The sequence below is a fragment of the Grammomys surdaster genome, unplaced genomic scaffold (assembly GCF_004785775.1).
Source record: "Grammomys surdaster isolate TR1022 unplaced genomic scaffold, NIH_TR_1.0 148, whole genome shotgun sequence".
Lineage (NCBI taxonomy): Eukaryota > Metazoa > Chordata > Mammalia > Rodentia > Muridae > Grammomys > Grammomys surdaster.
In genome coordinates, this window is record NW_021604606.1 from 1,987,741 (window position 1) to 2,003,977 (window position 16,237).

The following is a 16,237-nucleotide window of genomic DNA, read 5'->3' on the forward strand; positions in this document are numbered from 1 at the left end:
AAATAAAAATAAAGGTTAAGGTTAAAAAAGTAAAACAAACAAAACAAAACAAATCAACCAGCCAGATTGTCCCTTCTTGCTATCAGTTGCCAAAATGCAAGTGAATAAGAATATACTGACATACTCCCAACAGTTTCTATGAAAAGTCACTGTAGCCAGGTGGTGGTGGCACATGCCTTTAATCCCAGCACTTGGGAGGCAGAGGCAGGCGGATTTCTGAGTTCGAGGCTAGCCTGGTCTACAGAGTGAGTTCCAGGACAGCCAGGGCTACACAGAGAAACCCTGTCTCAAAAAAAAAAAAAAGAAAAAGAAAAAAAGAAAAATCACTGCATATCCTCACAAAGAATAGCAGCTTTTCTTTATACAGTAACTTTATGTTTTATTAACGGTAGATTTATTAATTATTAAATGGTAGAATTATTAAATGGTAGAATAAATAAAAGTCAAGTCAAACAGGTAAGATTAAAGCATTTAACTCAATATATTAATGTAATTTTAAATATGTAATCAATATTAAAGTCACTGTGTTCTTTTTTGTACTGAGTTAAAAATCTAATATACATTTAAAATTATTATTATTATGATTATTGTTGTTGTTCATATACCTCTGCTACAGTGTAGGAGCAGAGGTCAGAGGACTACTTTCTAGAGTCATGAGATGGCTAACAAGTTAAAGGAGCTTGCCACCAAGTCTATTATCCAGAGCTTCATCCATGTGATTCACATGGTAGGAGGAGAGAATTAACTCTTAAAAAAAAGCTGTCCTCTTGCCAGGCAGTAGTGGAACACACCTTTAATCCCAGCACTCAGGAAACAAAGGCAGGCAGATCTCTAAGTTAGAGGCCAGTATAGTCTATAGAGTGAGTTCACGGAAGCTACATAATGAAACCATGTCTCAAAAATAAAATAGATTTAAAACTCTCTTCAGTTCCATAGTAAGTTTGGAGCTAACTTGGGGGTACATGAGATCTTGTTAAAAAGCAAACGAAAACAGTAACAAACAGCAACCTAAAAAAAAGCAAACTAAAAAAGCAACTAAAGAGGGGGTGGTGGGGGATGGGGTAAGGGGACAACATAGGAAATGTAAATAAATCATCCAATAAAAAAAAATGGTAAATACTGAAAAAAAAAAAAGAGGAAAATAAGTATAGTTTCAGGAGAAGGTAACATAAAGGTGACAACTATAGAGAATTATTTCAATTAGAGCAAATGCTTTAAAAACTACACAGCCACAAGGCTACAACATGGATCAGTACTTAAAGGCACTGGCTACCAAGCCTGAGTCATCCCACGGAATCTATACATTAGAGAGAACTGACTCTCAGATCTGTCCTCTGACATCTACAAATTCACTCCTTTGAGCATGTGAGCTCAAAGCTATCCGGTAAATAAAGACTTGGCTTTCAGGAGACAAGGAATGTTTTGTGCTAACTGAAGGAATACAGTGAATAAACAACAATAAAAAGTGACTAAAATATGTATCTGAAACAAGGATATAGATTTGGTATCTGGATAGAATATACAGTATGGTTTAGTCTTTAAAGAATTTAATGAAAATGAGATAAACTTCCTAATAGAAAAAAGTCATGTAGGGGTTATAGAGATGGTTGATGGTTAAGAGCATTTGCTGCTCTTCAGGACCCAGGTTCAGTTTCCAGCACCCACATCAGGTGGCTCACAATCACCTTCAACCCCAGCTTCAGGTGATCTGACAGGAACCCTATTTTAGTCTCTTGGAGCATCTGCAAAGACCCACATAGACAAACACACATGGATATAAATAAAATAAATCAATTCAGAAAAATGAATAGTTAAAAAGACAGGTAGCCTTCTGAATACAGAGGCAGGAGACAAAATATAATATAATGTTTTGAAGCTGGGTAGGAAAAGAATACAGAAGGAACCATATTTGTCTACTCATCAAATTACTATAAATTGCATGCTAAATGCAATGTTCCAATTTTTCAATGTATCATCTACAAATAGGAATCAGCCCTAGTTCTGTCTTTTTAAATTTTTTTATTAAACTAATAAAATTTATTTTAAAAATACTACTCAGTATTCACATTTTTAGTCATCAAAATAATTTATAATAGTTAAATGCCTCTTAAATATACATGATATCTTCTGAACCTTAAAGTAATATGCACTCAACCAGTTTTTAAAATCTATTTGGAACATTAAACATGATAGAAGTAGAAAAAAATCTCTTATGAAGTCCTCTATGAAAGGAAATTGTGACAAGTTCCTGATTAGACAGAAACTGATCCATCTTCAAGGGAGAATACACAGTGTAACTGTGGCTTCATAGAATAAATTGGGTAGTGTTCCTTCTGTTTCTATTTTGTGGAATAGTTATTAGATCTTCTTTGAAGGTCTGATAAAATTCTGCACTAAACTCATCTGGTCCTGGGGTTTTTTTGGTTGCTTTTAATGACTGCTTCTATTTATTTAGGGGCTATGGGACTGTTTAGATGGTTTACCTGATCCTGCTTTAACTTTGGTATTTGGTATCTGTCTAGAAAATTGTCGATTTCATCCAGATTTTCCAATTTTGCTGAATATAGGCTTTTGTAGTAGTATCTGATGATATTTTTAATTCCTTTTGAATTTCTGTTGTTTTATATCCTTTTTCATTTCTGATTTTGTTAATTTGGATACTGGCTCTGTGCCTCTGGTTACTCTGGCTAAGGGTTGATTTTCTCAAAAAACCAGCTCCTGGTTTTGTTTCTACTTGGTTGACTTCAGCCCTGAGTTTGATTATTTCCTGCCATCTACTCCTCCTGGGTGTATTTGCTTCTTTTTGTTCTAGGTCTTTCAGGTGTGCTGTTAAGCTGCTAGTGTATGCTCTCTCCAGTTTCTTTTTGTAGGCACACAGATCTGAGTTTTCCTCTTAGCAACTGTTTTCATTGTGTTCCATATGTTTGGGTATGATGTGTCAACATTTTCATTAAATTCTAAAAAGTCTTTAATTTCTTTCTTTATATCTTTCTTGACCAAGTTATCATTGAGTAGAGCGTTGTTCAGTTTCCATGTGTATGTGGGCTTTCCATTGTTTTTGTCGATATTGAAGACCAACCTTACTTAGTCCATGGTGATCTGATAGGATGCAAGGGATTATTTCAATCTTCTTGTATCTGTTGAGCTCTGTTTTGTGACCAATTATATGGTCAATTTTGGAGAAGGTACTATGAGGTGCTGAGAAAAAGGTATATTCTTTTGTTAATTTTAAAACTTTGGTAAACTTAAGAAATTGGTAATCGTGAACATATGCATAGAAGCAGCAGTTGCACACTTCAATAGAAAATGAGAGGATATTAAAAAATAAATGATAACAAGATAAATGTATTATTTAAAAACTAAACAAGTACCCGTGTGTGTGTGTGTGTGTGTGTGTGTGTGTGTGTCTGTGTGTGTGTGTGTATGCACACACACTGGCAAAACCTTCCCTCAGATGTTTTTGTGGAAAGGATCTGTCACTGGGGTCTGAGGCTCACCAGTTACATTAGACTGGGAATTGCTGGCCAGGGAGCCCTACAGATCCACTTATCTCTGCCAAGTACAAATGACAATGCTCAATTATTTTTCACTTCTGTTCTGAGGATCAAACTCAGGTCCTCATGCCTGTAAAGAATGCACCTTTAAAATTGAGCTACATCTCTTCCCCCACAAGAATGTACATTATAAATGTCCACAAAATGTTTATTAGTAGCATATATTCATATTCTTAATTGACATAATTCCTAATTATGCTTTCATAATTCCTTAATTTCATAATTTATTTCATACTCATGCTGTCTTATGATTCCCTGGTACAATGGAATCAATGACTTGCTTCTAATTAAAAGTGGCAAGGTTATACAATGATGAGTGTGATCATGTGACATAAGTCCACTGCTCTTTCTTGCTGGGCACTCTCCCTCCCTTTTATCCTTTGAAGAAGCCAGAGAAGCCCCATGTGGAAAAGAACTACATGTGGCCTCTAGAAGCTCAGAGTAGTCTGACAGCTAGAGAAACAAAATCCCTTCCTATGAGAAGGAACTGGATGCTGACAAAAGCCTTTATCTGGCTGAAAGGAGATGGAATGCCAGATAAGCCCAGAGCCTCAGCCCACACCTAACTATAGCCTTTGACATGGTAGATACTGAGCACTGAGAGACAATGAATGAGTTTTATTTTAAGTCATTCAACCTTGTGCTAATACTGCTATATACCAAATCACTGGCTACTTCAGAAGCTTCCACTTAAGATGCACAATCTTGCACAAGAATGAAAATCTCTAAAAATAGTGCTAACATGGTAATCCTAAATCATACCAGTATAGACTAGGTGGAAAAAGAGACAGATAAAGATGCTAGTGGAAGAATATAGAAGCCTCTAATGCTTATATTTAAAGGGAGAAAAATACAGCTTAGCATAGGATTTTGTATTGCCTATACATTTTGATGGGCTGTTAGGATAAAAGGATGGACAACATAGACAGGTAGTCTGGCCTCTGAAAGCCTATGATAGGAGTCAGCAAGTATTCCTACAAGCTGTCCTCTGAGCTCACATCCATGCCATGGCATGCTTACACAGCCACGTGCTTACACACACACACACACAAGGCCTATCCTAATAAGAAAATACAGACGACCATGGAAGTCTCAAGGCCTAAGGAAGGTCAATTTCATTATTATATTACAGGTCCACAAACGGAGGCTGGTTTTATGAAACAATACTTAGAAAAAAGAAGCGGAACAAGGAAAGGGAAAGCATGGCTTCAGGACGATAGTGTCCTATGGACAGATGACAGGGGGAAGACAGACCACGTAACTGCCTTCCTTTGTTCTATTTTCTTCCACCACAGAGAAATGCTTTCCAACCAGAAACTGCAGGACAAAGCAAAACAGCTTGACGCGAGACTACAGTTTCAGAATAACATAAAGATCATGTGTGCTGATTCCTTTCCACACTCATTTTAAGTCCATTCCACGTAAGATGAAGTGAGAACCCAGAGATTTAAATGTTAGGCCTAGAATCACTGGAGAGAAACAGGAAAAAAAATCCTCTTGGCAATGAAGATGACTTAGAAGCTTACATAAACGTAGTCACCCTACTTTTAAAATGCTGTTTTGTTTTAAACACAGGCAAAATGAAGAAAGAGCTATAAAGTAGCCTATACTGACTTGAATATAAAGGAACATTCATGTAAATGGGTAATATAGTAAGAATGCACTGCAAGCATAGTGGCTTCTGATTTATTTCTCTGTGTATGACAAGTAGGAGTGGTAGCCAGAAACTGCTTCCTCAAGAGGAAACGAGTCCAAAATGCTTTGTGCAAGACAGGGAATACAGTCAGGTGCAATGCTTGAAGCCAGAGGCTTAGGAAGAGCTCTGCTTGTGTAGAGGTATGGAAAAAGTAAACACTTGTCAACTTACTGACGGAGGCTATATACAATGGAAGGTGCATCATTTTTTTTAATTCATAAAGAAATCCATAATAAAATTTCAGCCACCACATTTACCATCTGTAATAGAATTCATTTCAGACTGACAAAGACCTTAAAATGAGGGCTAAGAATAGTTGAAGAGATAAATCAGGGCATGGCTTCCATTAGAAACAACAAGCACAGCAAATGCACACACGGGGCACACATTTCTAATTGAGTAGGCTAACATAGAAGCTGGCAAGTTTCAGTCCTGCTGGAACTACAGTGTGAGGGCCTTTCAGAAAACAAACAGGAAATTGTGACTTAGGGAAAAGGAAACAAAAGCAGCTAGATGTGAAAAACAAACAAAAATCTTATTACTACAAATATTAAGTGAAAGAAAAGGGGCCAGGTTTAGAGCACACACAGATGAGGACATTAGTGATCCTCTACACTGCTCTTGGGTACAGCTCCCAAGTGGTGGCAAGATGTACTCAAAGAGACAATACACACAATCTGTAGCCTAGAAAGTCTATTCTTATAAAATGTGTGAGCATATATATGGGCATACGTGTGTGTGTGTGTGTGTGTGTGTGTGTATGTAAAGGCATATATACAAATGCTACATCTTCACTTTTTATAATATGCAGATACCAAAGCCAATTCCTATACAATCAAAATTCTAAACTGCAGCAATGAGAAGTAGTAAAGAATCAGCTGCCTCTAAAGATAAGAGTAGATGTCATAAGAATAATGCTGAGTGAAAGGAGTCAGACCAAAGGATGCAGGACTGAGACTTACAAGCACATGGTCATTTTTTTTAATTTTTCCCCACCTACACTAACCTATCATCATTATGTATAGTGTTTAAGGTTATAGATTTGAGTCTTAGAAGTATAAATAAACATAGGAAACAATTATGCTAAAAGTTATGACACTGTTTCTCTCAGTGAACACAGAGGCCACTGTGACTGTGGGTGGCATAAAGGGGTTCCTGAAAGTTGGTGGTGTCCTGTGACCTGACCTGAGTAGAGACTATATCATATTTTCTTTGTAATTATTTGATAAGCTGTACAATGGTTTAATTCATATTTTGTTATATATTTTATTATTCAAAGCAAATTCTTAACTTAAATATATTTTAGTATATTCTCCAACTCTCCCTAGCCATATTCTTTTTGAGATACATTTTTATTTTATGTGTATGGTATTTGGCATGCATGCAGTACCCGGGAGCCCACAAGAGGGTGTCAGATTCCATAGGTCTGGAGTTACAAAAAGTGTAAGCTACCATGTGGGTGCTGGGAATAGAAAGTGGGTCCTCTAAACTGCTAAGCCATCTCTCCAGCCCTAACTCATATCTCTTCAGGTGTCTTAACATTTCACAATGCAAAACAAATAGAACTTACGCATTTGGGTTTATTTTCAAGAAATAATTTGGAAATGGAAGGTAGATACTAAGTAACTCACCAGGGATGCAGCACAGAGAAACAAAGAGATTAAATATATATAAACAAAGGTAGTTAACAGACATGGAGCATGGTTTGAAAGGTTCCAAGACTCATCCAATAGCAAGTCCAGAAGAAGATGGAAGTAATGGTAGAGGAGTAATATTTGAAGAGATAATTGCTGAGAACCTTCCAGATCTGATGATAGCCTGGGATCCAAGTACCTAACAGGACAAATAAAAATAAATCCAAACCCAGGTACATCACAACAAAACTAGAGCACCAATGCTAAAGAGATAATGTTAAAAGCTCTCAGGTAATGAAAGAAACAATCTGCAAAGGAACTACATTTAAAGTGACAGCAGGAGTCTCATTAGTACCAAAGGCTAGCTGTGTCAGTTCCAATGCTCAGGATGCAAAAGGCAAAAGAATTTTGTGGTCAGTCTGAGTTGCATAGCCAGACCATGTCTCAGACAACCAAATACACCCTAGGGGATGTGGGAAAAATAATTGCTAATCTAGAAATGTATACTTTCCCCAAATGAGGAAAAAATTAAATAAAAGCCTAAAAGCAAATGGACTTACTATCCTACATTCTTACTAATAGAATTACAAAAGGATGACCCTCATCAAGAACACATACATACATACATACATACATACATACATACGGGAACATAAAAGGTATAGGAGCAAAGAAATGCTCCTGGGGCTGGGTGTGGTGGCAAATATGCATAATGACAACTTGTGATATACAGCAAGAGTAAGCCTCAAAACAATGATACTGAATACAGAAAGGTATACAATGAGTCAATCAATATTAGTTACTCTTAATTGCAAAGAAGACTACCAGTCATTGTATGCTGAAGGAAAAAGAGAAAATAAAAACTTTCAACAATAGACTTCAACATTGCTGGCAGAGTTTCTAGGAATAAGTATTTGATGTCCTCATCATGGTTGGGAGATTAGAACTATGAAACATTTGCATATACTTTTAGAAAACTATTTAGTTGAATTATATTTTTTAAATGTAAAAGAAAAAATCAATAAGCTGGAAAAAGTCTAATTCATACTACTCTCAAATCAGCAGAAGAATGAAGGAAAACTCAAAAACCTAGCCATGGAGGTTCACATCTGCAAGCCCTTTACTTGGCAGACAGGGACAGGAGGCCTTTCTAGGCTATAGAGGGACATCCTAACTCAAGAATAAGAAACAAAAAAGGAGCAGAGGACTAAAAGTTTAAAGGCAGACAGCTATAGTTTTAGTTTCTAAAGAAGTTAAAAAGTAAAGCTGTAATAGTTTTGATTCCTAAACCTACCAACAATCTGTCAAATAGAGGCACTGAGATTATATGGGTTGAAAACTAACAAAAGGAATTAGTACAAATTTACCAAGTTTAATCAATCTAGCATTATTCCTCTTTTTAAATTTGTTTTGATTTCTTAAAATGTTTTAAAATATTTGTTAACTGCCAAAAATTTCAGTAAAGATAGAAAGGGGGAATCCTATCTACTAATGTATTAAAAGGTGGTTTCTATAGCGTGTGTGTGTGTATGTACATATTATGGCAAATGAAAGTACCTTGGATAATAGTAGAATGACCCTGTATAACTATCTTGAAAAGAGAGAGAGAAATAAAGCCCTAGTTTAGATGAACTGTACAATTTTGTACAAATACACAATGGTGCAGTATAAAGTATAACAGTATAAAGAAGTTATTAAACTAAATTAAATGTTTTCAAGCCAGAATAGTAAAAGAATGCTTATGGTAAGAAAAACAAACTGTTGAGTATGTGGAGAATATCCTCTCTTTCCAGAAAGATGGGTGATTTGGAATGGAAATTCAAAACTCCAAGCATATGAGTGATGCCAGGTCATCCAGGCAGTTTAAATTGGATGAGGAAGATTCAGATAAACTGAAAGCTACCTCCTAGCATTTGGAGATATAGCAGAAGACCTAGGTCCATTTCTAGGGATGCTACTAAGAAACAGTTTATAAATAAATATGGTGGTAATGCCTATAATCCCATCATTCAAAAACAAAAGTCAGGAGGAAGAGAAGTTATTCATCCTTAGCTATACAGCAAATTTCAGGCCTGCTTGGGATACACTAGACCCTGTCTCAAATTTAAAAAAATGCTCAGAGTTTCTATCTTGAAACAGAAATTTGGAGAGAGACTATTATTGAAAAGGAGACAAGAGAAAGATTTCATATTGGGTGACATTGAAAGTAAGGTAGAGGCCTTTTTCCGCAGATCTAAAATACCTAAAAATCTGTTTCTTGTGCAAGGTCAAACAAAGCATATTAATAGTACTACAGATGCTGCTACAATTACTGGTAACCCCCCCCCCAAAAAAAAACCATACATTTTTTTATATGAGCAATGCTGTCCTGAGTGGTTTCCAAATTGGGGACTAAAGGAGAAAAGGAGTTAATGGGATTTTAAATTCTGTGACGTGTTAAGATAATTTTAATATACAGATGCCTTTGTGTAAGGAAAAGGGGTTGATATTGTTGTGGATATAGTTTAGTCATAGGGCACTTGCCTAGCAGGTTCAAGGCCCTCGGCTCAACCATCAGTGTTATGAAGAAGGGAGCACAGTTTGGGAAGAGAGAGTGCAGTGTTCACAGGAAGGGTAGAAAAGCTAGACTAAATGTTAATCATGCTGTAGGCCCAACAGAAGAGAAAATGTTTTAATTATGACTAGCAGTCAAAGCCCTTGACCAAATTATCATCAGGTATTCTAAGAAATGAGGTATTCTAAGAAATGAGTCCCAATAAAAGTTACCAGGTAATCCTTCCAACATTAGGTACACAGGGTTAGGGACGTAGCTCAGTGATAGATACCTCCTAGAGGCCATGAATTCAATTTCTAATAGTCCAATTAAAAAGGTCCGGAACTGACTGTATACTATACACATGATCCCCAGACTTGTGTCTGTTTTTTACAAGAAATATTGCTTCTGTGATTCTACACCAACATTTTGTTCTTTGTTTATTTCTTTTTGTGATTGTGGAGCCTGACGCTAGGATTCAGCTGGAGCCTTGAGGATGTTAGGCAATGTGCTCTATCACTGAGCCCTATACCAACTCCTTTAATGGCTCCATACAAACCTATCATGTCCTACAGCTTTAGACCGATACGGTGCTACTACAATTCGTAAATGTATCTGAAACAGATGCTTCTTGGGATAACTGGGACAGGTCACCTCTGTTGCCCACATCCATATGTAACACAATACTAATGGAGACACAAGTGAAGAGTTACTCTGCTTTCCAGTGCCCAGTGATTCACTATGGAACACTGGGGCATTTCAGTCTCTAACACTTTTAAGCTGAAAGAAGTGCTAGGGTCTGCCAATCTCATCAATAAACATTAAAAATAAAAAAGTTTAGGTTGTCCAACAGGTAAATAATATCCCCAAGGTGACAACATCAGTTGGTACCCACAATGGAGGAGATTACCATCTTGTCTCATGGGAGAGCCTTGACCCCTATTTAATCCAAGGTTCTTTTTACTCAAAGTCCAAAAACCTGGAATTTTTGAGTCCTATATATTAAAGTATGTGAGAAAAGATGTTAGAAAACATGGTAATTTTTCCAGGTGTGGTTGCTCATGTAATTGCAGGGGAAGAAAGATTGCCATAAGTTTAATGCCAATTTGAAAAACAATAGAGTTCTTGACCAGCCAGGGATACAAGATCCTATCTCAAAATAATACCTCTCTCCCTAGAATGCATGGTCATTTTCATATTTTGTTTGAATGTATGTCATAACATCTGGACTGATTGAAAAGAACTTACTTCCAATGCATAATACACAGGTTTGTCTCTGCCAAGTTTATAAGCCACAGTAGTCAAAAGGCCATGTTCAGAAAATACACACTGTAGGAAAGAAAAACAAAGATTAGTGTGGAAAAAATGTAAAGGATATTAAAAAAGACTTTTTTTGTTAAACCAGTTAGCCTAGTACTTACTAGACTAGGCTGGCCTTGAACTCACAGAATCTGCCAACTTCTGCCTCCTAAATGCTGGGATTAAAGGTATGTACCACCACACCCAGTTAAAATAGATTATCTTTACTCATAATAATTCTATCAATAAAATAATAATTATTAAAAGTAAGTTTAAGTCATTGGTAATAAGAACACACTGAGACTGCTAAAACATTATTCTTTGTTTCAAACTGGATTTTCACTAAGAATCTGACATGGTACTAAAATCTATGCTTTCCATTAACACAATCAAAAGAACACATATTAAATTTAAAAAAACATAGAAGGCCTCTTATTAGAATCACTCAAATTTTATAAATTTTCCATCATTTCAATTGAACCAAGTTAAAGCAAAATAAAGATTAAGTAAAAGATGAAGTCCCCGAAAGCACATTAATAATGAATTATATTCAAACATTATGTAAAAAAGACTTTCAGTCTGAATTCAAAAGAAAAACCAACCTTATGGCCTGTGTTACACAGCAAGAAGCACCCTGTTCCATACCTATAGGTGGAGGCAAAATTAACACCTTGACAAATTTATCAAAAGCAAATAGCAAAACCTTAGTACTACAAATGATCAAACCTGACATCTTACTTAGAACAGCTAAAGTCATTTTATGAAAAGTACTGAAAGCTCTTTAGGAGCTCTTTAAGAGGATTTAAAAGTAAGTCTAGAAGAAAATGTTCAGTGAGAGCAATTAATGGGGGAAATGCAGGTAAAGAATTTAGCACTTAGTCATCAGCCAAGGGTTGTGTTTATAAAATGTGACTGGATTACAAGCAATTATACATCCAGTTGCAGTTAAGTTGCTACCACTCTACACAGAGTGAAGCATCATGACTAATAGCCATTCACCAATAGAGTTGGCTAGCTTAGCTCTGTCACTAAGAATAGCTATAGGCAGCAACACCACTAAGATCTGGCAGGGTGAAAGACGGAGCATGGAATAGCAGAAACGGTAGCATGAAAGCGAAGACAAAAACGCCATACAAGGAAAAGGTATTTAAGGCATACTGATCTCATTCTCTCTGCAGTGTCATGTATTCCAACAGTGGTGGGGTAATCAAAAACAGAACTCAGCATGGTTGATAGGAAAGAACTGAACTTCATGGCAGTCATATCAATATAAGCTTTGGATGCAGCCACAAGCCTAGCACTTGAATATAATGGATAGTTTTGACTTGAGTATGGAAGATCAGTTACTAACTCCAACTAATACTAGCAAGGGTCACAGAGAAACATTTTTAAAGTGAGCAGGGATAACAAGGCTGCTACAGCCACAGTTGACTCTGCCTGTGGTAGTTTAAATAGGAATACACCCTCCCCCAATAGACTCATGTGTTTGAATGCTTGGCCATAGGGAGTGACACTATTAGGAGGTGTGGCCTTATTGGAGGAAATGTGTCACTGGAGGTGGGCTTTGAGGATTCAGAAGCTCAAACCAGGCCTAGTAGCTCATTCTCACTTCCTGTTGTCTACAGATCCAGATATAGAATTCTCAGCTCCTTCTCCAGCACCATGTCTGCTTGTGTGCCACCATGCTCCCCACCATGACAATAATGGTCTAAACCTCTGAAACTATAAGCCAGCCCCAATTAAATGTTTTTCTTATTAAGAGTTGCCATGATCTTGGTGTCTCTCCACAGCAATAGAAACTCTAACTAAGACACTGCCTGAGCTTGGAATTCCTGTCCCACAAGTCTTGTTCCCATGCCTTGTGCAACCATGGTTTTAACTGTGTTGGTGATACTCTAATAGTGCCTAACCTCCATGCTAGGGAAAAAGATGATGGAAGAATCTATTAATATTATCCTACTGGCTTCATTGTTCTTGGGCAACAAACATAAGCCAAATGCATTTTTCCTGATAAATATTTACTTCGTACAACATTATTATGAGTAAGGTTTATCTCAATATATTCCATTTCTTTCTAAGTGGATTTTTGGCTTACTAAATGAACAAGGGACACACCCAAGAGCTACGGGACTACTGAATACTTAAGTTTATAGAAACACTTGTCAAATACACTAAGTATAGGCAATGCATTTACAAATTAACACACATGAGTTACGGTACATTTTTGTTGCCCCATCACTAAAATGGAAGCTTATTATCTCTCCATGCTTTTTTGTGAAGCTGAGTTGGAATTTTATTAAAAGTACAAAGAAAGGCACTCTAGAAAAATATAAAACCATACCTAAGAATATGGATGTGGGCTTTTCAAAGAAGAGTTGCATTTTATTGAAATACATTTTAAATGCAGATTTTATGCTTTTTTATTAGACTGTATTGGCCTGGCTAACCTGGAACTTGTTATTGGCCTTGGAACTCTGAAACTGTAAACCAGCCCCAATAAAATACTTTCTTTTTATAAGAGTTTTCCTGGTTACAATGTCTTTTCACAGCAACAAAACCCTAAGATACTGCCTAGGCCTGGATTTCCTGCCCAACAAGTCTTGCTGCTATGCTAGATCTTCCTGCCTCTGCCTCTAGAGTGTTAGGATTAAAGGGGTGTGACAACACACCTGACAACAGGGGCTGGAGAGGTGGCCCAGCAGTTAATTGCACTTGTTGCTCTTTCTTGGAGTATGAGGATTCTATTCCCAGTATCTACAACCATCTACAACTCCAGTTCCAGTTTATTGGATGCTCTCCTTTGACTTCCATGTGTTCCAAGCACATGTGTGGCACAAACATACATGTGGGCAAAACATTTACATAAAACCACTTATATTTAACTCACTTTGCATTTCCTTGTGTGTATAATACATAACTTAGCAGTACCACAAACATGGTCCAAACACAAACTGTTTTACTGTTTTATTAGACCTTTCCCTTACACCAAGTAATCCTAACCCTGTCTGTCCCTTGGTCTAGACCTCACAACTAATTCTCCATTGGCTCTCTGCAGTGCCCTGTGTATCTCTGTAGTCTCCTTTCTGTCCTCATCCTCGGAGTCTGTAGTGTTAGAGTACAATGGCTTACACCATGGGTTCCTGGCCTCTAGCTTTTCCTTGCGTTGACCCAAGACTGTCATCATATTAACTGACAACTCTAGTCACACCTAAGCACCAGCTCATACATGCTAAGAAGTTATCCATTACTTATCAAGTAGAAAAGAAGAAAACAAAACAAACAAAAACCTTTGCCTGGAATTTACAGCTTTACAGAATGTTTATGGTGTGAATAAAATATCCCTTATTGGCTCAAGATCAGAACATTTGGTGCCCAGCTACTGGAGCAATTTTGGGAGGCTGTGGATGCTTTGGAAGATGAGGCCTAGATGGAGGATATATGTCACTGGATGTGTGCCTTTGAGGGTTATACTAAGTCCCCAATCTACTGTCTTCTGTTTCTTCCTCCTGTCTGTTAGGATGTGAATTTCTCCAAGACATGTTCCTGCCACTACATTGTTCCTCTAAATACCACCTACCCCCACAGATCTGCTTTTTTTTTAATGCTAAGTACCTCAGGATGCTGTGGAACTCACCACTTAGCCCAGACTGTCTCCCATGTGCCTGGAATACAAGCCAGAGCCACTGGACTTGTGCTGTCTTATTTTCAACCATTTTCCTACCCTAATGTTCTTTCATTCTCTATACTAAGACTTTCTATATATAATCTTACTAAGTGTCTGCTGTACCCCCCAGCACTGCTCATTCTCCAAAACATCTCACTCCTAGCATCATGTTTTTTTATACAGCTGGAATCAAGCCCAGGGTGATCACCTGTGATTTTTCTGGCCTTACTTTGAAAGCCCATGACATTATTGCAATGTTTCTTATGTCATATGTACTCAAATAATTATTACCTAACTTCAATTAATAACTTACACACTTGGCAGACAATGGCAAAGAGAGAAAGGAACAGAAGAGAGGGAAATAAAAGCTATTTTACTGGATCCCAATTATATACTGTGCTAGGTAATGGACTTACAGAGATAGCATCTGATTTATTAGCATTAGTGTTCCTGGCAGAGGAGGAAAGGGGAAAAAACAGTCTACTTTTCTGTGATTCCTGATTCAGTTGCTGGAACCCTGATTCAAAGAAAATGTTTCCACACTGATGTTGACTCAAGTGCTCCTTCATAACCTGAGGTCAGGACAGCCTACAAAGAATTTTCATATATCCTCTTCCAAACAGACTTTCATTTGAATAAGGTCACCCTCTCACATGAGGATGGCTGGTCCTGCTGAATTACAATAGCATTTATTTTAGGACTGCTAGATATTTCATTATTTGTAGAAAAAGAACTTAATCACCTAATTCAAAAATAATGAAGTCATCATGGTAGCTCGCACCTGCAAGCCCATCATTATTTTCCCAGAACTAGGAAGAAAAGGACAGGAGTATCATAGCAAGTCTAAGGACAGATTGAGTATCATAGCAAGTCTAAGGACAGATTGAGCTACACGAGACCTTGCCTGAAAGGGTGTGCTGATACGTGCCTATAATTTTAACACCTGGGAGACTGAGGCAGAAGGATGATGAGTTTCACAGCAGGCTGAGATGCAGAGCAAGTTCCAGGCAAAGGGTCTACATAGCAAGACCCTATCTCCCAACAACAACGAAAAATCAAAACAACAAAAACAACAAACTTTCAAAAGCAAAACAAAATAAGGCAACAAATCTAAACCAAGTAACAAAAATCCTTGATAACAGAATTAGGAAATTCTGATGGAAAGAAAAAAAACCATTAAGGATACAATCTTCTGGCCTACAGAATCAACTGACCAAGACTCATGAGGGCTCCCAGAGATCAGGAAGCCTCTAGGAATCCAACCTAGGTCCTTTGCATACATGTTATAGCTGTGTAACTTGGTGTTCCTGTGGGAATACTAACATGGGGGAGGGGAGAGAGACAGAGACACTGTCCCTGACTCATTTGCCTACCTATGGGACTCTTCCTTCTACTTAGTTGCCTTGTACTGCCTCAATATGATGGCATGTACCTGGTCTTATTGTAGCTTGTTATGCAGTATTTGGTTGATGTCCCTGGGAGACCCGCTCTTTTCTGAGGGGAGGTGGAGCAGGATGAAGGTAGGGGTGGTTGGGTGTTAGCGAAGCATCTGGGAGAGAGGAGAGGTGGAAGAGGGAGGGACTGGGGAAGGATATAATATATAAGAGAAGAATAAAAGAAAAAAGCTGGACTAGAGAGATGGTTTAGAGGTTAAGAGCACTGGCTATTCTTCCAAAGGTCCTGAGTTCAATTCCCAGCAACCACATGGTGGCTCACAACCATCTGTAATGGGATCCAATGCCCTCTTCTGGTATGTCTGAAGACAGCAACAGTGTACTCACATAAATAAAATAAATAAATCTTTTTTAAAGCTATAAATACATTAAAAAGTTTTTAAAAAAGCAAACAATATTTTTA

The 16,237-nt window shown here is 37.4% G+C and overlaps 1 protein-coding gene across 5 annotated transcripts in view; it reads right to left on the minus strand.

Annotated features, from left to right (window-relative positions):
* Gk (glycerol kinase) overlaps positions 1 to 16,237 on the minus strand; it is a 71,542-nt gene that overhangs the window by 13,828 nt on the left and 41,477 nt on the right. For all 5 annotated transcript variants that reach the window (XM_028765038.1, XM_028765036.1, XM_028765037.1 and 2 more), the window contains 2 exons: positions 11,319 to 11,361; positions 10,666 to 10,746 (listed from right to left, as the gene is read on the minus strand). In XM_028765038.1, the coding sequence (XP_028620871.1) occupies positions 10,666 to 10,746; positions 11,319 to 11,361 (124 nt within the window). The remainder of the gene's footprint in view (positions 1 to 10,665; positions 10,747 to 11,318; positions 11,362 to 16,237) is intronic.